Consider the following 27,165-nt stretch of genomic DNA (forward strand, 5'->3'; position numbering starts at 1 on the left):
TTTGCTATGTGTATGTATTGACATTATATATTGCCCAGGATATCTCTATGGGCCCACTGGAACTATTGTTAAATATACCCAAGGCAAGACTTCCATAAGTTCCCATTCTTACTAGGGTGCCATGCTGACATTTTGGGTCTTCAGGAATTTGTGTCAATGGAGATCAGTAACTAATAAGCAGTAGGAAATATGGGTATTCCTTTTTCCCAGTGTACATAGCTGCAGGTCTCTGGGAAAATGCTTAGAGGAAGATTCATTGTATGTATGTTTAGAAGCATAGAAGAATCCTTTCTCAAAGGGACGTGGCTTTCCCTCAGCCAAAGGGCTCTGAGTCTGTAAACCAGACAGGAGGCTGCGAATCTCCACTTTCCTCAACTGAAGTCATTTTTTGCACCCAAATCTAGAATTGTTTTGTTTACAAAGGTAAAACTGAAGCTTCATAGGCTATACATATATTTCATTCATAAGGACCTTCACATGAGTTAGTTACCACAACAGATCCCTGCAGTGAAAAATATGTGGATTACTTAAATTGCCTCTAATGATTAAGTGCTGCCATTCAGACTTCTCTACCAATCCAGACTTCATTATTCCTCATTGACATAAAAAATTTCAATTTGAAAAAAAAATTTTTTTCAATTTGAAGATCTAATTGTTATCATCATGTCCAGGCTACACAGGACATATATCACAGGGCTTTTAATGATTGAATTTCTTAATGCTTAGTAAAGAGAATGTCAGAATACTCTAGAACAAGGATCAGCAACCTGTAACCAATGGGCAAAATCCAGCTGGTGACCTATTTGTGAATAGTTTGTGAGCTAAGAATAGTTTTTATACTTTTAAAGGGTTATAAAAAAAAGAAAAAGAAGGAAAAGGAGGTGAAGCAGAGGGTAGGGAGAGAGAAAAAAAAGAATATATCTTATGTGACCCACAAAGCCTAAAGTATTTACTGTCTAGCTGTTTACAGAAAAAGTTTGCTTGCTGACCACTTTTCTTCATCATAGAAGGCAAGTCTGGCAATGTAATCACATTGACTACATAGTGATGGAGTCCAGATTTTAATTATCCATTCTAATAGGCTGCTAGTACCACCCCAGGCACTTGAGTTAACACATGAAGTTCTGAATCTTATAGGAATACAACCATATTGATGGATTCAGTCAGGTTAAGTCTTCTCTTTTGCCATCCTTGGTCTAATAACTCTTAAAATCCATTCCATACATACTTTCCAGACTAATGCTGATATATATTGGCAAGATTCTGTAATAATTTTTGTGTGTGAAATAGTTTTTCTAAATTTCCTTTTACTTATGGGATCTAATGCTAGTTATTGATCTTTTGGGCAGTCAGGGATGGGTGTTGGCATAGATGCTGAGAGAAGTTGACATCACTTGTAAGGCAGTTGCCTTAGGTAAAGTTCTTAAAATGTTTGTTTTGTTTGTTTTTACAAGGGAACACACGTTCCCTCAGTTAAGAATGATCCAGAGATTGGGAATTTAAAGTTCTCAGCTTCATCTCTGTCCCCAGTCTCTCTTGAGTCTTATGATTCCACACTTTCTTTCTTTTTTTTTTTTTTTTTTTAAAGATTTTATTTATTTGACAGAGACAGTGAGAGCAGGAACACAAGCAGGGGGGGTGGGAGAGGGAGAAGCAGGCCCCCCGCAGAGCGGGGAGCCCAATGCGGGGCTCGATCCCAGGACCCCGGGATCATGACCCGAGCCGAAGGCAGACGCCCAACGACTGAGCCACCCAGGCGCCCCTCCACACTTTCTTAAACAGTGTCCTCACATTGGTTTAAGAATCTTGGAGGGATTTGCCTGCTACTGGAGCTGTAACCCTGTCTTTGTGCATAAGCATGCACTCTAGGACAGTCAGAGAAGCCATTATACACCCCTCGCCCCATCTCTGTAATTCCTGTTGCCACAATATTAACTAAATTCCATAGGCACTTGATCTCCCAAAACTTTCCGCTCTGTTGACAGTCCATACCAAATTATCCCTGGTGAAAAATTGAGTCATTATGTTGCTTCTACATGCCATAAATTGCCAATCTATTATTTTCCTTTCGCAAGGCGTTGCTTGTATTCTCTGCAATTATGAGAGCAGCACAATTCCAAAATCCATCTCATAGAATCTATTTCCTGTGGCCACTCCTAGTACCTAGTATTTATCAGGATCCTGGCAGGAAACAGATATCACCATCAGAGATTTTAACTGAAAAAAAAAATAATAATAAAGGGATTATTTATTAACATGTGCAGGGCTGAAGAACCCAAGAAGAGATAGTTAAGTATTGGAAGACTAACAGCAGGAATCCTCTACTACCCCTGTAAGGGAAGGGGAGGGAAGATGGTTGCCAGAACTGCATGAAAACTAGAGCCAGGGAAGAAAAGCCACAGAAAAGAGGGCCACAAAAGAAAGCAGGTACTGCCAAAACCAGGATGGGGAAGTGATGAGAGAGTTAGTAGTTAACCCTATCATTCCTTTCTCTCACCTGCTCATGTTCTGATGGTGCTTTCCACTGGCGTGGGCACGGGAACCTAAGTGATATAATACATATGGGAGGAATCAGTCTGGACAGATCATAAAAAGTATACAGGTCCTAAGGAGATTATTCTTGAGGGTGAATTGAAGAAATGAGAAACACTCAAGAGACTGTGTAAGGTGATACTATTACCATATTCAATTAATTCTGACAGTGTTTTTTTGTTTGGAGCTAGTCAAATTCTCTGAAATCAGAATTCATCTTAAAATTTATAGTATATTGGGGCACCTGGGTGGCTTAGTCATTTTAACGTCCAACTCTTGATTTCAGCTCAGGTTATGATCTCAGGGTTGTGAGATCAAGCCCTGTGTTAGGCTTGGTGCTAGGGCATGGAGACAGCTTAAGATATTCTCTCTCTCTCTGCCCCTCCCCTTTCCCTCTCTTAAAAAAATTATAGTATATTATAATTTATTTGACCACAGTATTTTTTCCTTAGAGGAATATCAAATAATAGCCTATTTTATGGTCAATGTTGTGTTAGATTGAATAATCTATAGAGTAATGGCAATAAAAGGAGGGAAAGGATATGGACATTGCAGAAACAGGATTCCACAAATTTGCACTAAGTTTGAAATATTTTAAAATCTGCTCACAAATATAGAATCTTTTATGTTTACAATTTTAAATAAACTATAACAATTTGTATCAGAGATTCAAAACTGGTAAAGGTGGAGGAGTTGAACATTTGCAGTTTATATATGAGGGCTGAAAGGTCTTTGTAGAATAATCCTGTAAGAGTTTACACCATGCTTTTTTTACAGAAAAGAAAAAAATTGTCTTACAAGGTTGTTCTGTGAAGCACAAAAGCATTTGTTTACATCTTAAAAGGAAGAAGAAAGAGGAAGTTCCTGCATTTATATAAAAATAACTTTTCCTGGTTGTTCTTCATCATAGCTGAAAAGCGTAATCTTAAATTGATGTGTTCATGCCTTCCTGTACTTGAGAGGAAGAGCTAAGTTGATATATATATATATATATATATAAAGAGAGAGAGAGAGATTTCCCCTGAAGAAAACTCTGAGAATTGGACATGAGTGCAGGTAGTTGATTTAGAGGATGAGCCCATGAAGCGCTAGTGAAAAAATAGGGAATGTGAAACAAGAGGAGAAAAGCTAATAATGTGTATATTAATAAGCAGAATAACACAATAGACGATTACAATTCAGCATCACTGGGGATCCTCTAATTACTGTGTAGAATAAACCCCAGAATTGTCCCACTGAAGGATGGGAAAGCTGTTACTTACACATTGATTTCCATCCCTTTTTGACTGAGGGTTGCCTCCCAGCCCTCCCAGCCCTAAATCCCCACACCTCCGAGCTGTCAGGCAGATACATGGCACTGAGGAAGCTCCCTCAGAACAGAGAAACTCCTCAGGCAGCAAAACAGAGGTTGGAAATGGTCAGTGTGCTTAACAGCTGACCACTAACCTGTAGCTCTTGGGCCAGGAAGATATGGGATGTACATTAGCAGAATCTGCTACATGATGTACACAGAAAACACCTGGTATTTTTTGAAACTACGAATAAGTGAAATTAACCAATTTTCCTGGAGGAGAAACATGAGTTATAGTGTGTTTTACTACCTTAATGCCTTTGAAAATATCCCCAGTTTTGTTTCCTTTTTGTACTAGCTAGAGTACAAAGTTAGAGCATAAGACAAGTTTGGTCCCTCTTACTATGTATTTTGAATAATGATATATTTGTGTATGTGTGTGATTCTATCAAGATTAATGTTCATGTTATCACTACTGAGTCCATTATGGCTATAAGTCATTTTTTTGTAATTTTCTGCTCTTTTTTCTTCTGCACTTTGGTCACCAGGTAGGAAAATATAATATTGAAAAGATGCATTATGCTATCTTTCTTCATTATGCACAGACATGGGTAAGAGATGGGATCTTATTCAAAAAGAAGAAAACATGCCATTTGAAACTACGCATATGTAGTAAGGATTTTGATTCATGATCAGTCTCATTCTTTTGGTAGTATGTAGTATAATCTGTTCTCAGTGCAAAAGCAATTATTGATATTAATTATTGATAAAATTTCCTTCAAGTTAAAAAAAATTTGTTATAGTATTTTGTAGGATAAATAAAAGGCATCATTATGGAATCTGAAAGAACACTTTAGAGTAAATTTATAAAGATTAATATGGCTGTATTCTGTTCTACCATTATAAAATGCTGTCATTTACATTATGTTGCTAGACTGGAGATTTACATTTTAAATAATTTATTTACAGACCTTAATTGAATCTTCAAAAGTGATTTCCTTTTATTTTGATGAATCTTTCCAGGAATGAAAATTTTGTGTTTCTGTATTTCAGATTCATCTTTTATTGTTTCATTTCACAGCCTAGAAAAGTCGGCCAATCTTAATGACAATAACCTTCCTTAAACTGGCAAATAATGATCTAGGTTTGATTATTTCAAGTGCGTAAAACAAAGGCCAGTAGGTTTCTCATGAGAATCAATAGAGAACTGTTGTTGGGGCTACAGTCCAGATGTTGCTCAAGGAGAAACTTCTGTTTTCTAGAATAAGGAAGAACACCATGGCTGTGAAAAGGCCTTTTATTAACTTTTGCATTTTGACTCAACATGGTTTCAAAACGAAAAGACTGGAAGGCATCTTTGTGGCCCTGACAAGTTACTGAACCTCTCTGAGGCTCAGTGTGATCAGCAGTAAAGTAAGAATAACAGGGCAACTCCATATAGTTTTATGAATATTAAATGAAATAATACATGTTACATGCTTAGCAACATGCCTATTACATGGAAAGTCTCAGTAAATAATAATTGAGAAAGTTAAAGATTAAACAATTGAAATGATTTTATAGAGAATTAAAGGATGCCATTTAATGCTTATCTTAGGCTTTTGAAAATTGTCATACAGGGGTTATTGACTATAAGTCAAATATAAATTTAAAAAGAAGGCTCAATTTCAACCCAAGAATAAAATGGCCATAGAGTATTGAGAAAGACTACCCATCTACTTTTTCTTGGGAAGTTTTGAAAGATAAGTTATGACTGTCTTTAGAATTGATTTCCTATGGTAGTGTGATACCCAACTACATAACATGAAAATATTCATTCTGTACTTTAAAGATTTTGTTTGTTTGTTTGTTTGCTTTAGAGAGGGGGGTGGGGCAAGGGGCACAGGGAGAGGGACAAGCAGACTCCGCACTGAGCATGGAGCCCTCAGTCTCACGACCCTGAGATCATGACCCGAGCCAAAATCAAGAGTCAGATGCTTAACCGACTGAGCCCCCAGGTGCCCCTCATTCTGTACTTTCAAATATCCTCAAACCTTGTTCTGTAATTTTATTGATTTAAGTTTTAGAGTCAAGAAGATAGTTCTAGAAGTTCTTCATAGATAACCATACTCCTGGAGTACATGATATGTTCTATTTCCTCTTTTTCTTTGGTGGGAACCAGTCCCAGTAAGCTTTCACACGCTTTGTATACTTGAGATTAACTCATAGGCTGCTAAATATTGACTAACCCAACTCATATCACTATGAAGAATCTGTCTTAATCTTTTAAATAATGTTATTGTGTCCTTTGCTGTTAGAGGTTAAAAGTATAGGTGGTAGGGTCAGACTGCCTGCATTGGAATCCTAATTCTAATACCACTTCTGTTTTCCCATCTGTAAAATGACAATAATATTTGAACCTACTCAATAGGGTAATTTTGAGAATGAAGTAAAATGATATATGTAAGACACATAGAGTCCTAGTTTATTTGAAGCACTTGATGGTTCACATTATTAGTTTTATCTTTACTCTTTATTTTATAACCATACAGTAACTTACCCTGGTTATGTATAATAGAAAGAAAGCTCTTTCTCTACTCTTCCTCAAACATAAAAATACTGAATTATGGCACCATGTTTGTGTTTGTTCAACAAGTATTTATTTAGCATCCAGGCTGGGTGAGAAACCTCACAGAGAATAACAGAACTACCCTGATGACTCATACACAACTTGTATATGATTCCCATATGTTTTCTGCCAGATGTCGTTTTCATTCTGCACACATAAGTATATTAAAAAATCTACTGAATACCTGTTCAAGAAATTGTGGTAGGCATTGTCTAGGAATCAGAGTTGAAAGAGAAAGCATCTGTCCTTGGAGATAATATTTATATCATGAGAAAAGACATAAATAATTCAATAAAAATACAATAGCTCTCAAAATCATTATAGTATTAATTGGCCCATCAGTGTTGTAGAAAATACAAGCTTTATATCCAGAAGAAAAAAAAAGATAATGGTGGATTACAAAAGTTTTGGTATTTTGCTCTTTGTATTCATGATAATACCTTACCACTGATTTTTAAGGATGATTATTTTGTTTTATAAAATAATACAGATTTACTACAGAAATATAAGCAATATGGGAAGAGTTTTTAATTTTTTATTTATTTACTTTTATTTCTTAAGATTTTATTTATTTACTTGACAGAACAAGAGAGCACAAGCAGTGGGGAGGGGCAGAGGGAGAGGGAGAAGCAGACTCCCCGCTGAGCAGGGAGCCCAACATGGGGCTGGGCTGGATCCCAGGACCCTGAGATCATGACCTGAGCTGAAGGCAGATGCTTAACTGACTGAGCTACCCAGGTGCCCCTGGAAGAGTTTTTTAAAAAGAAAGCAATATATCTCTCACGGTCCTATCTTTCATGGATAACTGTTGCTAACAATCAATAAAATTATTTTAAGCAGATGCTCACGGAGTGATTGTTTAAAAATGAGATTATATTCTACATGCTATTTTTAAATAAATTAATATAAAGTAAAATTGAAAGACGTTAATTTTCAGATAAAAATCTTTACTTGGAATACTCTCTAAATTATTATTGTTTAGGAAAAATGATACAAAAAATAGAGAGTGGAATCATTTTTTAAATTCATATTTCAAATTTAGGAGGTATTAAATGACTAAATTCTATGAATGATGAGGTTAATATTTTATACTATTTTTTCCTCAAATGCTCAGCTTTCCCATCCCATGAGTACTTTTATTTCATCAAGATTTTTAACATCTGCATTTTGTAGTGCAATCGTAATCCCCTCAATATTTTGTCTTTGTTCTGTATGTACTTGTATTCAACCTATCATGTGTTCTTTTTTCAAACTTTTTACATTTCCATTTTGTTTACTTTGGTTCTTCTATTTGTAGCCTGTATTTTCCTTTGTTATTTAAATTTTGATTATGGTTACACTTGCATATTGAACAATGATAAAACATCTATAATGAAAACCAGCAGTCCTCTGCTCTCCCCCTCACCAAAGACAATTCCATTCCCCATAGAACCTCAAGAACCGTAGTTCTTTCAAATTTTTCCTCTTTGTTGTTCTATTCCATGTTTCGAAAAGATACATCTATACTACAGCTTCTTGATTTACTAATTCTAACTAGTATCTGTGGTTTCCTGTAATGTGCTCTGGCTCTCCCTCCCTTATAATTATCACCTATTATAACTCCCTGCTGGTCTCTAGGCCTCTTGCATAGCTGTCATCATGGATCTTTCTTCTTTCTTTTGATACTTTACTTTTTTGTTGCAGAATAATTTACACACACAATCTAAGATATACAGATAAATAAATTTTATATATATATGCTTTGTGTGACAGACATTCAGACCCAGATGGGAACATTTCCAGAATCCCGGCAGGTTCTCCCATGCCAACTTTCATTCATTAATCCTATGCCCAGATATTCTATTTGTATCACCATGGATTTTTTTTTTTTCTGTTTTTGAACTTCATATAAACACAATCATGCAGTATACACTCTTTTTCTTCTTTCACCCCATCTTATGTCTTTGGATTTATCCATGTTGCATGTAGCAGTGGTTCATTTTCACTGCTATACAATATTCTATAATATGAATATACTATAAAATTATTTTTGTAAGAACTTTTTTATAATTCATTCTAACCTGAGCTTGAAATTGCTCTGAAGAAATCTTTGACCAACTTAATATTTTCCTCCTCCTGGGTGACTTGCTCTTCCTTCCTGAACACATGAAGACATTTTATAATAATCATTAAACTAAGGTTAATTTAATCAAGATAGATTTTCCCTTAACAATTTTTCTTAGAACATGATAATGCCCCATTGATACATGGAACTGGTTCCTTTTTCTTTCATATTTTAAGGATTTTTAAAGTTATATTTTAAAATATTTTCTCTTCTACTTTAGCTTTTAGATTGTCTTCTTATTGAGTCTTTTTCTTTTTTGTCTCTTACCCAGATATATCATATTTTTCCCAATTGCTATAACATTGTTCTCTTTTTCTGCATTTACTATGAAAATATCAAGCTTTTCTTTTAGTCCAGAAATTAAAATATTATCTGTGTTCAACCAGCTATTGCTTTTTCTAATTTTTATATTATCTGGGTAATGGTACTGTTTTGGCTCAACTTATCTCCTTATCTTTTATATACTTTTAAATGATACTTTTTTTAAAAAGTTAAATAAACTTGTCTTTGAACTCTGATTTTATTTAATCTCAGGTCTTTTTATACTATAGGCAACTTTTTTGGAGTTTTTTTCTTTCCTGCTTATGATTTCTACTAGTCTCTGCATGCTATGTTACTTTCATTATTTTTATGATCATATTATTACTATTATTTGCATTAATCTCTCCCCACAACTACAAATTTATATTGTTAATCTTTTCATTTTGCTTGTATTTCTCTTAGCTCTGTTTAGGCTTTCTGTTTGCTTAATATAGTGTGGACAAATGATTCTTTAAATTCCCCTCCCTATCTTTTTTGCTACTTTTTATTTTTCCCTTCAAGCTACAGTTTAGGTGACAAAAATCTATATTCCAGTTACTTTTTTATGACCTGAAAGAAAAGGGGAGAAGAAGCAAAGTGTCCTGGGTTGGAGGTCCTGGGTTGTAGTCCTAATGAGACCTGTTAAATGTCTGCGAGGCCCCTCTCCTCTGCCCAAGGATGCACTTGAGTTCCTGTGGGATTTGCCTGGCTTTCCTGACTCAGCTGTGAGCCCTGGCTTGTGGAGAGTCCTGACAGTCTTCCTACTTCTGCAGACATCTTGTGATTAGTTTCCGAATGGGAAAGAGATGCATAAGCACCCTGGTGGTTTTGGTGATGGGTCAAGTTTCTTTATCAGAATTGGTTATGGGGTCAGAGAGAGGTTTAGGATTAGTGTTGTCCCATCAGAACCTTTTAATTATCTCATCAGCCTGAAACTTAGTTTATGACAGAAGATAATACCCCCTTTATTTCATTTCTGCTGTTGAATTTCTTTTTTAAAATTTTTGTTTTGTTAGTATTCTGGGCGTGGAAATTCTGTCACCTGTCTTTATGCAGTCATCTTTAATAAGATTGGAAAGTTCCTTAAAGAAAATTCTCTCATATCTTCACAGAACAATCTAATTCCTTAGGTAGGGCTTATTTATTTATTTACTTTTACCGTCATTTAGTAGAAGAAGAAACAATAGCTCAAAGGAGTTAAATACTATGATCTAGGTAAATTTTGTGGTCACTGGCACAGCTGTACCTGGTAGCCTAGCTCCTATAATCCCACAAAATATTCTTTTTAGTTTACCATGAAACTTCTCTCTTTGGGTTGAGCATCCTGGTTCACTCTGGTACAATGAGTACAGTGTAGACTCGCACAAAGCATGAACTGTGTTGACCTTCAGGATTACTTTAATCCTGTGTGATTTCATAATGGGGATAACATGAATTATATTATTGGTCTCTGGCATAATAAAAGTAACATATTCCCTAGAGAATACATAAAAATTTTTGAGATTAATAATATAATCTGCTGTTAGCATTTCAAACATAAGAAAATTAATACACTATTTTCTCTTTTTCCAGAAAATACAAGAGACATCATAATGATATATGAAGAAGATGCTGAGGAATGGGCTCTGTACTTGATGGAAGTTTTTTTACATGTTGTGAAAAGGGAAGCAGTCCTGTTATATCGCTTGGAGAATTACTCTTTTTGGGATTTGGAATTGCTGAGCTTAAACTCTTACAAATGTAAACTTTTGATATTATCAAATGGCCTGCTTAAAGACCTAACTCCAAGGAAATGTCAGTTTCTGGAAAAGGTACTTCATTCCCCAGAAAGTGTGGTTACTCTGCTGTGTGGGGTGACGAGTTCAGATCAGCTCTACAAATTACTAAATATCGCTGGAGGCAGATGGGAGATGTCTACTGAGCAGGAGCCCCAAGATTACATCGCTGTAATTGAGAGTATCATATTCAGAGGTAGTGTTTCCAAATCTTCTTTATATTTTTTTTATAATTAAGAAATCTAAAGTTCTTTTGCACCAATGAATATTTGATATTAGGACGAAAAAGAAAAATGGAAGCCAACTCTATGTTGTATGTATGTTGCACTTTTCTCAAATGCATGAAGGTTCTTAATTTTTAGCTATATTCCAATCAGGGCTTATCAGTTATTTTAATAATGGTTTATAAATATATTCCTTAGGGTAGTCTGCATAAGCTCATACTTGGTAGAACAAGTGTAGTATGCTATACTATACGGCAGTTTGGTTCTAAAAGCTGGTTTCTTACTCAACTGGTAAGGCTTGAGTTAGTAGCTACCCTATTACTGTTACAAGTCAGGAGGAGTCCAAGTTTGAAGGTCTGTTTTAGAATTATAAAACTTGGGTTGTGCTGATAATTGTATGATATCTATTAGGATGATATGGAATACTGTTATTTTTATTAGTTTTAAATAAAAAAATTCGTTTTAATCATATAGCCACATGTCAAAGAGCAGAACACAAGGTTCCCCTTTGGTAATTAATTACAGTTCCATGTAATAATCAAAACTCTGAAGCTCTCTAATGTTAAAGTTTCTCCTTCCCGCTGTTCTGTTCTGCTTCTGCCTGGGTGTGGAGGCGGGGCTGCGTCAGCTGCATTCCTGGTTTTCTCAACCTGTGTTTAGCCTCTTATTCCCAGTGTTCTAGCTATGGCTCCCTCTCCTGCAGGGAAGAGGTGGGGTTCTTATTTTCTATTGGCCATATCAAATATGTTGCCTCCTTTTCTTGGGACATATTTCTGGGTTCTTTGGAGTTCCCTTCGTTCACTGGGATGTGTCACCTGCAGCTCCTTAATGAGACGACTGTGTCCTCTCTTGAAGCTCCTACTTGTGGTGGTCCACCCACTGTGGTTTCTTACTGTTGATATCTATGGCTCTCTCCTGTGTCACTTTTTTTTTTTTTATTTAAAGATTTTTATTTATTTATTTGACAGAGAGAGACACAGCGAGAGAGGGAATACAAGCAGGGGGAATGGGAGAGGGAGAAGCAGGCTTCCCGCAGAGCAGGGAGCCCGATGCGGGGCTCGATCCCAGGACCCTGGGATCATGACCTGAGCCGAAGGCAGACGCTTAACGACTGAGCCACCCAGGCGCCCCTCTCCTGTGTCACTTTTGATAGATATCACTCTGAGATTTCCCCCAGCTGGCCTTTTCTTTCATTTGGCCCACATCTGTCTGTAAAAACATGTGTTTGTCTTTTCCCTGTCAAACTCTGGGCATGAAGGCCATTTTCAGTATAGCCAACACCATCTTACCTTCAGCAGCAACACAGCCACAGCCCCTTGCTTTGAGTCGTTTCCGGGCATGGGTCTAGCGTGAATCTTGTTCTGTCAAACCAGAGAACATCTGTCAATCCCCGATGCTTTGCTGGAGGCCTTGTCACTGTGCTTGAAGATGGTGCCATCCATCCGTCCTCCCCAGGGGGGATGGTGGGATGCACAGCACACAAACTACTCTCTTTAAAAATCCTCTTCCTATTTTCTAGCATTCCAACCTCTTCAAATTCAGTTCTCTCTAAGCCATGTTTTATACTTATCTATTGTTGCATAACAAGTTACTCTAAAATTTAGCAATTTAAAACAGCAAACGGTGATTGTATCACAGTTTCTGCAATTAAGGAATCTAGGAGCTGCTTAGCTGGGAGGTTGTGAATCAGGGTATCTTGTGAAGTTGCAGTCAAGCTGTCCAAAGGTATAGTCGTCTGAAGGCCCCACTGTCCAGTAGGGGAAGACTTACTTCCAACAGGAGTGTACATTGTTGGCAAGTTTGTTATTTTTTTATCATCTCATTGGATGAAATTCATCTTTCATAGATTCCTGAGGAAGGTCCCTTGGGAGCAACATTTCTGAAATTTTGCGTGTTCAAAATTCTTGCATGTTTGTTTCTTGGAGTATAGTTGGGCTAAGGACCATCTTGCTCTTCTTTCTTCTAGCATTGTAGAATTTAGGGAATTCTTATTTACCTGGCTGAATAAATGATTCTTTTTTTTCTTTATTAACATATAGTGTATTATTTGTTTCAGGGGTACAGGTCTGTGATCCATCAGTCTTACACAATTCACAGCACTCACCAAAGCACGTACCCTCCCCAATGTCCATCACTCAGCCACCCCATCCCTCCCACCCCCCTCCACTCCAGCAACCCTCAGTTTGTGTCCTGAGATTAAGAGTCTCTTATGGCTTGTCTCCCTCTCTGGTTTTGTCTTATTTCATTTTTCCCTCCCTTCCTTCCCCTATGATCCTCTGCCTTGTTTCTCAAATCCCACATATGACTGGGATCATATGATAATTATCTTTCTCTGATTGACTTATTTCGCTTAGCATAGTACCCTCTAGTTCCATCCATGTCATTGCAAATGGCAAGATTTCATATTTTTTTGATGGCTGCATAATATTCCATTGTATATATATATACCACTCTTCTTTATCCACTCATCTGTTGATGGACATCTAGGCTCTTTCCATAGTTTGGCTACTGTGGACATTGCTGCTATAAACACTGGGTTGCACATGCCCCTTCAGATCACTACATTTGTATCTTTGGGGTAAATACCCAGTAGTGCAATTGCTGGGTCTTAGGGTAGCTCTGTTTTCAACTTTTTGAGGAACCTCCATACTGTTTTCCAGAGTGGCTGCACCAGCTTGCATTCCCACCAACAGTATAAGAGGGTTTCCCTTTCTCCACATCCTCGCCAACATCTGTCGTTTCCTGATTTGTTAATTTTAGCCATTTTGACTGGTGTGAGGTGGTATCTCGTTGAGGTTTTGATTTATATTTCCCTTATGCCGAGTGATGTTGAGCACTTTTTCAAGTGTCTGTTGGGCATTTGGATGTCCTCTTTGCAGAAATGTCTGTTCATGTCTTCTGCCTATTTGTGGATTGGATTATTTGTTCTTTGGGTGTTGAGTTTGATAAGTTCTTTATAGATTTTGGATACTAGCCCTTTATCTGATATGTCATTTGCAAATATCCTCTCCCATCCTGTCAGTTGTCTTTTGGTTTTGTTCACTGTTTCCTTTGCTGTGCTAAGCTTTTTATCTTGATGAAGGAATAAATCCCACTTGGCCGTGGTGAATAATCCTTTTAATGTACTGTTGGATCCTATTGGCTAGTATTTTGGTGAGAATTTTTGCATCCATGTTCATCAGGGATATTGGTCTGTAATTCTCCTTTTTGATGGGGTCTTTGTCTGGTTTAGGAATCAAGGTAATTCTGGCCTCATAAAATGAGTTTGGAAGTTTTCCTTCCATTTCTATTTTTGGGACCAGTTTCAGAAGAATAGGTATTAATTCTTCTTTTAATGTTTGGTAGAATTCCCTTGGGAAGCCATCTGGCCCTGGGCTCTTGTTTGTTGGGAGATTTTTGATTACTGCTTCAATTTCCTTGCTGGTTATGGGTATGTTCAGGTTTCCTATTTCCTTCTGGTTCAGTTTTGGTAGTTTATATGTCTCTAGGAATGCATCTATTTCTTCCAGATTGTCTAATTTGCTGGCGTATAGTTGCTCATAATATGTTCTTATAACTGTTTGTTTTTCTTTGGTGTTGGTTGTGATCTCTCCTCTTTCATTCATGATTTTATTTATTTGGGTCCTTTCTCTTTTCTTTTTGATAAGTCTGGCCAGGGCTTTATCAATCTTATTAATTCTTTCAACGAACCAGCTCCTAGTTTCGTTGATCTGTTCTACTGTTCTTTTGGTTTCTATTTCATTGATTTCTGCTCTGATCTTTATTATTTCTCTTCTCCTTCTGGTTTAGGCATTATTTGCTGTTTTTTCTCCAGCTCCTTTAGGTGTAGGGTTAGGTTGTGTATTTGAGACCTTTCTTGTTTCTTGAGAAAGGCTTGTATTGCTATATACTTTCCTCTTAGGACTTAGATTTTGAACAGTTGTGTTTTCATTTTCATTTATTTCCATCAATTTTTTTAATTCTTCTTTAATTTCCTGGTTGACCCATTCATTCTTTAATAGGATGCTCTTTAGCCTCCATGTATTTGAGTTCTTTCCAACTTTCCTCTTGTGATTGAACTCTAGTTTCAAAGCATTGTGGTCCAAAAATATGCAGGGAATGATCCCAATCTTTTGGTACAGGTTGAGACCTGATTTGTGACCTAGGATGTGATCTATTCTGGAGAATGTTCCATGGGCACTAGAGAAGAATGTGTATTCTGTTGCTTTGGGATGGAATGTTCTGAATATATCTGTGAAGTCCATCTGGTCCAGTGTGTCATTTAAAGTCTTTATTTCCTTGTTGATCTTTTGCTTAGATGATCTGTCCATTTCAGTGGGGGGGGGGGTGTTAAAGTCCCCTACTATTATTGTATTATTGTCAATGTATTTCTTTGCTTTTGTTATTAATTGGCTTATATAATTGGCTGCTCCCATGTTAGAGGCATAGATATTTAAAATTGTTAGATCTTCTTGTTGGATAGACCCTTTAATTATGATATAGTGTCCTTCCTCATCTCTTATAGACTTTGGTTTAAAATCTAATTTGTCTGATATAAGGATTGCCACCCCAGCTTTCTTTTGGTGTCCATTGGCATGGTAAATGGTTTTCCACCCCCTCACTTTCAATCTGGAGTTGTCTTTGGGTCTAAAATGAGTCTCTTGCAGACAGCATATCGATGGGTCTTGTTTTTTTATCCAATCTGATAGCCTGTGTCTTTTGATTGGGGCATTTAGCCCATTTACATTCAGGGTAACTATTGAAAGATATGAATTTAGTGCCATTGTATTGCCTCTAAGGTGACTGTTACTGTATATTGTATCTGTTCCTTTCTGGTCTGTGTTACTTTTAGGCTCTCTCTTTGCTTAGAGGACCCCTTTCAATATTTCTTTTAGGCCTGGTTTGGTGATCACAAATTCTTTTAGTTTCTGTTTGTCCTGGAAGCTTTTTATCTCTCCTATTTTCAGTGATAGCCTAGCTGGATATAGTATTCTTGGCTGCATATTTTTCTCGTTTAGTGCTCTGAATATATCATGCCAGTCTTTTCTGGCCTGCCAGGTCTCTGTGGATAGTCTGCTGCCAATCTAATGTTTTACCATTGTAGGTTACAGACCTCTTGTCCTGAGTTGCTTTCAGGATTTTCTTTGTCTCTGAGACTTGTAAGTTTTACTATTAGATGTTGGGGTGTGACCTATTTTTATTGATTTTGAGGGGGGGGTTCTCTGTGCCTCCTGGATTTTGATGTCTGTTTCCTTCCCCAAATTAGGGAAGTTCTCTGCTATAATTTGCTCCAATATACCTTCTGCCCCTCTGTCTCTTTCTTCTTCTTCTGGGATCCCAATTATTCTAATATTATTTCATCTTATGGTATCACTTATCTCTCAAATTCTCCCCTCATGATCCAGTAGTTGTTTATCTTTTTCTCAGCTTCTTTATTTTCCATTATTTGGTCTTCTAGATCACTAATTCTTTCTTCTGCCTCATTTATCCTAACAGTTAGATTCTCCATTTTTTATTGCACCTCATTAATTGCCTTTTTGATTTCAACTTGGTTAGATTTTATTTCTTTTATTTCTCCAGAAAGGGATTCTCTAGTATCTTCTATGCTTTTTTTCAAGCCCAGCTAGCATCTTTATAATCATCATTCTGAACTCTAGTTCTGATATCTTACTAATGTTCATATTGATTAGGTCCCTCGCAGTTGGTACTGCCTCTTGTTCTATTTTTTGAGGTGAGTTTTTCCGTTTTGTCATTTTGTCCAGAGAAGAACAGATGAATGAGAGAACAAAATGCTAACAGGGTAACAACGACCCCCCAAAAATATATACTAAACAAATCAGAAGAGACCTGAACCTGGGGGGAAAAGAAAGGAAAAAAATATATATATATGATCAGGCTGGTGAATAGAAAAGAGCCACACACTAGATTTTGGGGGTATTTTGGTCTGTTAGAAGAAACTGCCTCCCAAATTTTTAAAGAAAGAAAAACTTATACATATATACAAAATAAGGGTAAATATGATGAAGGGATGGAATATGATTGTAAAAATGAAAATTAAAATAGATTTTATAAAAGGAATTGATAAGAAGCTGGTTGAAAAAAGAAAGAAGAAGAATTAAAAAAAAAAAAAAAGGAGAGAATATGATCAGGCGGGAGACTAAAACAAAGCCATACGCTAGATTTAGGGTATATTTTGTTCTGTTAGAAGAAACTGTATCCCAAAATTTTAAAGAAAGAATAACTTATATATATACAAAAAATAAGGTTAAATACAATGAAGGGATAGAGTATGAATGTAAAAATGAAAATTAAAAAATATTTTAAAAAAAGAATTGGTAAGATGTTGGTTGAAAAAGGAAAGAAAAATTCAACTAAAAAAATAGAAAAAGAAAAAAATAAAATTTAAAAAATTAACTTTGAAAGACTAAAGAATCATGGGAAAAAAGCCATGAGTTCTATGTGCTGTATTCCCCTAATGCTGGCATTCTGCCGTTCTCATTGATCAGTAAACTTGGTCTTGGTTGGCTGTTCTTGCTGATCTTCTGGGAGAGGGGCCCGTTGCAGTGGTTCTCAAATGTCTTTGCCGGAGGCAAAATTGCCCCGCCTTTGCAGGGGGCTGGGCTAAGTAATCTGCTCGGGTTTGCTCTCAGGAGCTTTTGTTCCTGCAAGCTTTCCGTACAGCTTTGGAGGACGAGAGTGAAAATGGCGGCCTCCCAATCTCTGCCCAGGGGGAGCTGAGAACTCGGGGCCCCATTCCTCAGTGAGCCCCCAGAGAAAAACAGTCACTCCCGTCTCCCCGGTTTCCAGCTGCACTCCATGCTCACACGGCCTGTGACCGAGCGTTTCTATCTCTGGCACACGACCTGATGTGGAGACCTGGTGTGGACCCAGCAGATCCCTGTGGTGCGCTCCTGCGCCGCTCCTTCTGGGGGAGGAAGGAGAGTCTCCCTGGATCTGCCACTTGTTGGGTCCCTGCTGGAAGAACAGTGGCCCAACTGTGCCCCATATCAGGGTTTATGGCAACCCCGAGCTGGGAGCCCACTCCTGGGCTCTGTCTTTGCAGCCAGCTTCCCTGCTCTGATACCTGGGACCTCTGCCACACTCAGGCACCCCTGGTCTTTCTGTGATCCCCAGGGTCCTGAGACCACACTGTCCCAGCGAGAGTTCCACCCCCCACTTAGCCACTGGAGCGACGTCCCTCAGCGGAGCAGACTTCTAAAAGTTCCAATTTTGTGCTCTGCTGCTCTTTCACTTGCTGGTGTCAGCTGATGAAGGTTCCCTCCCCACCCCCCCGTCTATCTTCCTGAATGTCACCTCGGATTCACTTCTCCGCCCGTCCTACCTTCCAGAAAGTGGTCGCTTTCCTGTTCATGGAGTTGCTGCTATTCTTTTCTGCGATCTTCTGTTGAGTTCGTAGGTGTTCAGAATGGTTTGATAACTATCTAGCTGAATTCCTGGAACCAGACGAAATTTAGGTCTCCTACTCCTCCACCATCTTGCTCCTCCTCTCTGAATAAATGATTCTTAATTTATATTTGAAGTCTAGTGACTTTCACTAGAATTGTATTCTAGTGCTGACTCTTCTGAACTATTTGCCCATGGACATGGTTATTTTTGTTTTTGTTTTGTTTTGTTTTCTTCTTTCCCCCAAGATAGAGATTCAAGTGTTCTTGATGTGTCTTTAAATATTTGCACAATTTTATTGTTATTTTATTTCTCAGGGATTCTTTTTATATGTATGTTGGATTTATTTTGTCTGTGCTACACTCTATAATTTCTCTCTAATTCTTTTTCATTCATTATGAATGTATATTTATTCAGTTTGTGTCTATCACTTCAATCCTTGCTACTTTCTTATTCTTTCAGTACTCTCTCTTCCCCTGTATTACTTCCAATTTCTCCTTCACTTTTATTGTGCTTTTATTTTTTTCCATTATGCCATTTGGGTGAGTACTGGAAGCTTACAGTTCATGTCTTGTTCTTGTACCGCTAACCTTGCCTTGACCCCTTGCAGTTTTGTATTATATAGTTGCTTCAAAAAGGTGGTTGCTATTCATTACATTTGAAAAGTTCATGGTGAAATATTTGGCCACAATTTTCCGCTTCTTTAATGGTAATGTTTTTAGTGTGTGTTTCCCTGTATGCCATTGGTCTTCTGCTCCCCTCCTCTGCCATCTTTTTCTCCTGCTCCTGTAGTATCTTCATATAGACCCAGTGCTGGTCCAGTTTTTCTTTTCTATCACAGAACTTAGTGAGTTTTTCTTGGTCTAGTCAAAGGAGATAAGCAATGTGGGTTTTGTTGTTTGTTTTGTTCTATTCCTCTCACATACAATGAAAGACTTCTCTGTTTCCACAGATAGAGACTGCTTTTTACAAATTGGTCTTTTCTGTATAGTTTCTTATTTAGCCTCACTTTCTCTGCTTTCTGAAACCATCTACAGATGTTTCTACCTGAAACTGCTGTATTATATCTACAACATAAAAAAGCATGGCTCCTGGACTTAAGGAAGGTAGGTTTGTTAGCTCTTTTTTGAAATCTGCCACTTCTGGATTATTTCTTCAAGGTTTCTTTTCTCTTTTTCTTCCTGCACACCCTTTTGCTCAGTCATCACTGATTTTGGAACCATTCCATTGATCTGAAGATCTAGGATTTCAGTGTTTCCTGTTTCCAATACATGGGGCATTTGCATAACTGTTTTTCATTCTCTATGCTTTGGAATGATTTCTAGGAATAAAACAGGGGAAATATTTACTCTGCACTACAATTTTCAAATTGGCAGTCCCCAAGTTTCTTACAATCTGTGGGTTTTGTAGTCCTCCTCATGTACATTATAGGTTTTGGGGGTTTTTTGGTTGAAAAGGGAAAATGTTACAGTTGGAAATTATAGCAAAAATTCCATTGATGTACATAAAGTGCATGTGATTTTATGCTAATTTCCTCCCCTGAGACATAGGAGCACTAAAAATTGGTCGCAGAATTTTTAGTGATTGTCCATACCCATCATTTCTATTTCCTTGAAGAACTCAAGTTTGTTTTGACCACTTAAATTATGATATCACTGGTAGGTAAAAATATTGAGGAATATCTTTCTGATGTTTTACTTATTTTGTTTTATGATGAGTACCTTGGGGTGATTATGTCAGTGGTGTTCTGCTACATCTTCAAATTATATTTCTATTGATATTTGATAGGAGAAAAGCTTATACTTTTTGGACAACACAGAACTGACTTTGAAGACAGTGTCAACTCTCATCTTCCCACATTCAAGTTTTAGACTCTGATTTCTTAAAGTAACTTAGATGCACCTGCCAAGTGGAAAATATAACAAAGTTGTATGGGAAAATACATTCCAAGATGATAAATTTGTTTGAACAGCAAGTATGCAACCGGAATGTAGATCTATAAACAATCTGCAAACCATGCATAAAAGAACTTTTATGTGTAGGTTGTGTCCCTTGACAAGATTGGTGTTAAATGCTGTCATTTATGCAATAATAAATGTTTTAATAAATAGTTTAAGTGATCTGCTAAAATATTTTGTTTCATACTACTATTGGTGTTGAATACATAAAGTCTGGTTTTCAAATAGCGTAAAAGGTGTGGAATTCAATTTTTATTGCCCCTTTTCTTACCTCCTCTCTATCCCACAGAGAAATTATACAAAGGAAAAGGAAACTTATTATTCAGAAACATGATAAAGAGAATAATAAAAATGTCAGAAAGTCATGGAAATAATTAAATGTTCTAATACAGTCATGTAAGAAGGAAAAACCAGAGGAGATTTTTGTAAAACTTAATGAAAGAGAAAGATATTTTATAATTAATCAAGGTTCCAGAGAAGTTTTTAATATTAAAAAAAAGATGAAAAAAGATACAGTCATGGTTAATCTGAGTATTTTCTTTCCTTTTAAGGAATTAAGAAAGTTAAATTTCCTGTTTTCTAAATTCCCAAATTGAAAGTAATACAAACCCATCTGTGTTTTCCATATTTCTCTGTGTGGTACAACCACTTTGACCATATTTCTTCCTTTTTTGGTCTTCTATTTCTTTTTATTTTTGGATCTTTACCTCATTTTCTCCATCTAGTCTTTCTACATATATAGGTTTCAGTATAGCATTGTTTATATAGAATATAAATGATCTAATTTCAAATTTACATAAAATAAACTAACATTTTTGAGTGTTACCATTGTGTACTTTGTTTATAAATCTTACCCCTAAAAAAATGATGAGTAGTTTCCTCATCATGGCACATTTATTGGTCTCTTTCCTCCCTTGCTCTTTGTTTTATATTGTAACATCTTTTGCCTTTGGACTCTTGCATTAAGGTTTGTTCTAACAGTTGGGTCAGTGCTCTCCATCCTTTATTTTATCATATTTTCATGTATGTGAAAATATAATATTCTCGTTTCCTATTCATGTCATTACCGAGGGTGAGATGGAAAAGGAAAAAAGCCTGGGTTCTTTGTGCTGCCACAGTAAAGAATTACAGGACAACGAAACAAAAGTAAAACCAAGCAGTTTTATTAAAGTGCACTTCAAGGGAGGAGCGGGCCAGTCAAGAGAGACAAGGACCCAGAAACTCTGGGGTGTGGGCTTATATTAATTTTTTTCTTTTGGGTAGGTCTTTGCATCACAACCTTTGAGAGACAGCCCTGGATTATATAATTAGCCAGCTATGCCTGTCCTCTCCCAGGAGTTATTCAAAATGCCTGCATGGGGTAGGAAGCTGCAACATTATTTCTATTCTAGACACAGCTCAAATAAGGACTGCTTGTAATAAGCACAACAAACTTAACTCTTCCTCTCTTCCTCTGAAGGGATGCTGACGGCTAGATGGATGCAGTGGGGTGGTGCCTAGGCAGTCCTCGGTGGGGGCTCTCCATCATGATGTGTAAGGCCCATCCTCCTGTTGCTGGTGCCTACCTTCCTGCCTAATAATTTTATATTCCAATATTTCATATTTATCTTACTTTCTTCATTGTCAAATGGTAGATGTAATGGCGGTGGGAAAGCTGCTAACTCTTTCATGGAAGAATTTTAACATTTTAATTTTGTTACAATGTTACCAAACCAAGGATTCTGATTTTTAGCTTCATTAAACATAAAGAAGAAGCCTAAATTAAGAATAGCAGTGTTAGGGACGCCTGGGTGGCTCAGTTGGTTAAGTGTCCGACTCTTGATTTCTGCTCAAGTCATGATCTCAGGGTCGTGAGATCGAGCCCCAGGTCAGACTCTGTGCTGCTTGAGATTCTCTCCCTCTGCCCCTCCCCCTGCTTGCACTCACTCACTCTCTAAATAAATAAATAAATAAATAAATAAATAAATAAAATTTTTTTTATAAAAAGAATAGCAATGTTAACAGTGGAGTTACTGGAAAAACAACAACACAACAGAAACAAACTATGCAGAAGCATTTGTTTTTCTTTCCTCCCATTTGAGCCAAGTATTGCTGCAAGAGCTCTGGTTTGCTGGTCAGTGAGGTCACATGACCTTTCAAATGAAGTCCATCCTTACTGTGTGGGCTTTCAGCTTCCCGGGGGTATGGCTCCAGCATAGAGGGTCGGGCCATCTCTGTCGTTACCGTTAGTGTAGGCACATGCTGTACACCAGGGCAATTATACCACCTCCCATTGAACAAACACAGTCACCCATTCCTGCCTCTGTACCATTGTTATCAGCCTGTCTTCTTTACCTGGAATACCCTTCCCATATTTTCAGTTGAAATCCCAGCCATCCTTCAAGGTCAACTGTGAATAGCTGCTTGATCAATGAGTTCATCTCAGATCCTTTCTGCTTGAAAAATACTTTCCTTATCACTAATTCTATTAAAATGTTACTGTTTACTTAGGACTCTCAATTCTTTGTAATTATTTTTGACAATTTCTTTTCTTCTCCCTATTTCAATTTAAGAATGTAATGCTGGTAAGTTTCTTTTTAAAACATTTCATCATTCTAAATATCCAAAAAACAACAGAAGAGTACAACTTGTGCTTTTTAAGTGCAGGTTTATAAATGTTTATTGGTGCAGTTGGGCTTTTCCTTTTGATAATTATGAAAAGGTTTACTGCAGTATTCTTGCCAAGAATACATAACCTGAATCTAATCATGATGAAAATATCAGACAAACCCAAACTAAAAGAGGTTCCACAAAAGAATTTTTTGTACTCTTCAAAAATGTTAAGGTCAAGAAGCTAAAAGAAAGGATGAGTTATTGTTCCAGATTAAAGGAATCTAAAGTTATATAAAAGCTACATACAATGAATAATCTTGAATTGGATAGACTAGGAAATATGGGATAATTGATGAAATGTGATTATCAACTATGTATTAGTTAGTAGTGTTGTATGATGTTCTGTTCTCAGATTTTGAAATTATATTGTGGTTATGTAAAAGAGTATCCTGTTTTTCAGGAAGTATATATTGAAATATTTAGGGGTAATGTGGCAGGATGTCAAATGGCATATATATATATACACACATACATACAGATATATAGACACACACATATATAGATAGTCATATGCATCTGTTTACACGGACATATGTGTATAGGTATGTCTATGTGTGTATTGGCTAAATATCCTGAGTTATCTACTATGCATATATGTAGTTCTAAGAGATGATATGATAATTGTATGTATGATAATTGGTGTATGATATGTATGATAATTGGCTAAATATCCTGAGTTATCTACTATGATAATTGGCTAAATATCCTGAGTTATCTACTATGCATATGTGTAGTTCTAAGAGATGAACAAAAAGCAAAGTAAGCTCATTCTTGTGCTAGGGGTTGATAGTTGTGTTGCTTTGAGAAATAATGCTTTTCTGAGGACATAGTGCATACACTGTGAAGTTAGACCTAAATACCCTGTGATTGGCATCCATGGAGCCTCTAAATGTTTATTTCATATGTAATGATACAGCTTTCTCCTGGCATTCTTACTGTTGGGAAGGGGGAATCATCTGGCATGAGGCATGAGAAGTCAATCTTTTTTTCTACGTAATATTTAGCCCTTATGTCAAGTACCATATCTTAGGTCTTCTACTCTGGTTTGTTGTATATTGTGTTTTCTTCTTAGAAAAACTGAGTGGTTAGAAAACATTAGATGATGATTAGGAACCTTTAACTTACAATGAGTTTCTCCTTGAAATTTCCTGTATGAGCTGAATGTTTAAAAGATAAATTTATTTTATTCATTAACAAATTTTAAATAAATATAATTTCACACGGAAACCCTACTAGTTGCCTCAGAATAGTAGGGGTAGCAGAGAGGTGACTTAAATAATAATACTTTTCACCTGATATTATTATGCTGATTAAATTACTTGTACATATAAAGAGCTTTAAAGAGTTTCTGCCGAAGAATCAGTGCTCAATAAATATAAGTTGGTTTTATTACTTTTCTTTCTATACATAAAATGAGAGAAAAGAAGGAAGGGAGGGAGAGAGAGTGGGAGGGGACAGATAGATAATTGGGTTTGTTTTTCTCACTAGCTAGATGTGGTAAATATGGAGAAAAGTATATACATGTTAAAAGCAAGCAGAAATTCCATTTTGTAGTGGTTCTAGTTCATTTTCATAATTTGATGGGTCTGGGCTTTCTCTAATAAGATGAATGAAATAGAACCACTCCTCTTTTATTAAATGTTTGTAATTTTCAAAGTTTAAATATTTTTTAAGAGTAAAGGGAACTTGGGGCGCTTCGGTGACTTGTTTGGTTAAGTGTCTGACTCTTGATTTTGGCTCAGGTCATGATCTCAGAGTTGTGAGAATGAGCCCCACATTGGGCTCTGCGTTGGGCATGGAGCCTGCTTGAGATTCTCTCTCTCCCTCTTCTTCTGCCCTTAACCCCCTCTCTCTCTCAAAAAATTAAAAAAAAAAAAAAAAAGAGTAAAGGGAACTTACAAATAGTAAATTAAATTTACTGGTTTTATGAAATAATGGAAATCTTACTGTATTATTTCATGAAGTAAAGGGAACCTTCCTATATTGTTCCATCTTTATATAATAGCAAAAAGAATAAACACAAATCATGATTCACTTTGTGAGTCTCTATTCATCTCAGTCAGGTTATGCAAGGAGTGGGAGAGGGCTTGCCAAAATTTCAGATACCTAGCACCACCCTAGTCCTACTGAATTACAGCTCTTGGAGTGAGTTGTAAAAGCAGAGAGCAGAGGTCTTGGGAATAAACATTAAATAAGTTCCCCTTGTGGCTTGTGCACCCTGAAGTTTAAGAACCACTGATCTGGACCAAATTTCTCATGAATATAATCTTTGTTGATGGATAATAAAGCATTGCTCAAAGAATAGAAATGGTGGAATTATGCATTTTAAATCAGTATCTCTCTTTTGTTGTTTGAAAATTTCTAAATTTTCTTTTAGAAAAGGAACTCATTTATGTTGATTTTGTAAGTGTGTATGCAATTATAATTTACCTCATTACTTTAGAAAGTAATGATTATCTTGAAACATGACTCCTGATCATTTTTACTGGTATGAAAAAGTTATTTTTGAAATTTTATTCTAGTACTCTAATGTGAAATACATTATGCATACATAGCAGAATATATGTGTATAAGCATTTTGTAGAGAAATTTAAAAATCACACACCTGCAGGCTCACCTTCACCTTAAGATTCAGAACGTTACTAATTCCCTTGAACTCCCTGGGAATCTCTCCCCCCATCATCTTTCCCTTTCCCATTTTCTTAGATAACCACCATTCTGCAATTTCTTTTTATAGTTTTACTTCATGTGTATATATCTGTAAAATATCTGGATTGCTTGGGTTTTTTACTTTATATTAATGGAAACGTATTAACTCTTTTCTGATTCAATGTTGTGTTTTTGAGACCTATCTACGTTGATGTATATATAGTTCAATTATTTTCATTGCCCCATAATTGGAATGTACCACAATTTATCTTTCAACTTTATTATTCACATAAATTATAACTACTTACAGAGCTTTTTGGTTTTGGTTTTCTTTAATCAATGCAATTACAATCCTGGTGCACAAGTGTTAGTTTTGGGGCATGTGTCCAGGAAGAGAATAGTTGGGTCACAGGATATGTGCATGTAATAGTTAACGTAAATTGTCTTTCCAGCACTGTTGTGCCAGTTTACTTGATAGAAATGTAAGAGTCTCCAGTGCTTCCCATTCTTTCTAATAGTTGGTACAGTCTGAATTTTTAGTTTTTGCAGTTTAGTGGCTGTGAAAGTATATTTTATTATAGATTTAATTTATACTTTCTTGATTACTAATGGACATTTTCTCTTATATTTACATATTTATATATTTCATATATTCAGTCTCTAATTTTGTTTTATGAGGTGCTTCCTTGTGTCTTTTACCCACCTTTTTTGGTCTTTGTAAAAATGATTTATAGGGCACTTTAAAAAATATTTTTTATATATTTTACAGATATCTTCTCAAAGTTTGAGTTTAGGGCTTCAGTCTTCAATTTAGTTTTTAACAGTTTTGATAAATATGCTCTTAATATAGTTAAGCGTGTCAATAATTTTTTAAGCTTTCTATTTATCATATCCTGTCTAAGAAATCTTTGCCTCTCTTCGGTCATACAAATATCTTCTAAAAATTTGAAACTTTTGACTTTCTCATTAAAGTATAACATCCATCTGGAATTAATTTTGTATGCATTATGAAGTTGGCCTACAGATTATGTTTTCCATTGTGAATTACCTGTTCTTTGAATGTTTCAGCCAAATATTTAAGAGTTTTGGAACCATTCAGATTTTCTCTTTGAGTCATTTTTGTTGTTTAAGAATTTGCTGATTTCACTTATTTTCAAATTTCTCCATATAAAGTTGTTTATAACATTCCTTTATTTTTTATATCTACTCTATATGAAATTGCATGCTTTTTTATTTCTAAGATCATTTAGTTATGTCTCCTTTTTTAAATATCAATTGAGCTTCTCAGTTTTTCAATGTCATTTGTCCTCTCAAAAGAAAACCTTTAAATTATAAAATTATTTTCTATTGTATATTTTTCTATTTTTTTATTTTCTTGTTCCATTTAATATTTGTTTCCTTCTGTTTTTCTTTTTAATTTTTTAAATGCTTAGCTCATGGACATGTAACCTTTCTGTTTTCCCTTTTTACAATAAACATTTAAGGCTATAATTTCTCTCTAAGTACTTCATCTATATCCAACAGGTTCTTAAAATTCTTTTCAATATTATTTAGTTCCACCTATTTTCTAATTCTATTTTGATTTCTTCTTTAGAAGTGTTATAAATAAGCAGAAATATGGGCTTTAATTTATCTTTTTGCTATTGATTTCTAGATTTTATTGTATGGTCAGAGATTGCAGTCTATATT

The 27,165-nt window shown here is 36.1% G+C and overlaps 1 protein-coding gene across 1 annotated transcript in view; it reads left to right on the forward strand.

Moving 5' to 3' along the window:
• Nucleotides 1–27,165, forward strand: part of BANK1 (B cell scaffold protein with ankyrin repeats 1) — a 307,032-nt gene that overhangs the window by 22,883 nt on the left and 256,984 nt on the right. The window contains 1 exon segment of the mRNA XM_032398831.1: nucleotides 10,408–10,806. Coding sequence (XP_032254722.1) covers nucleotides 10,408–10,806 — 399 coding nt within the window.

Source organism: Phoca vitulina, unplaced genomic scaffold (assembly GCF_004348235.1).
Source record: "Phoca vitulina isolate PV1807 unplaced genomic scaffold, GSC_HSeal_1.0 scaffold3, whole genome shotgun sequence".
Lineage (NCBI taxonomy): Eukaryota > Metazoa > Chordata > Mammalia > Carnivora > Phocidae > Phoca > Phoca vitulina.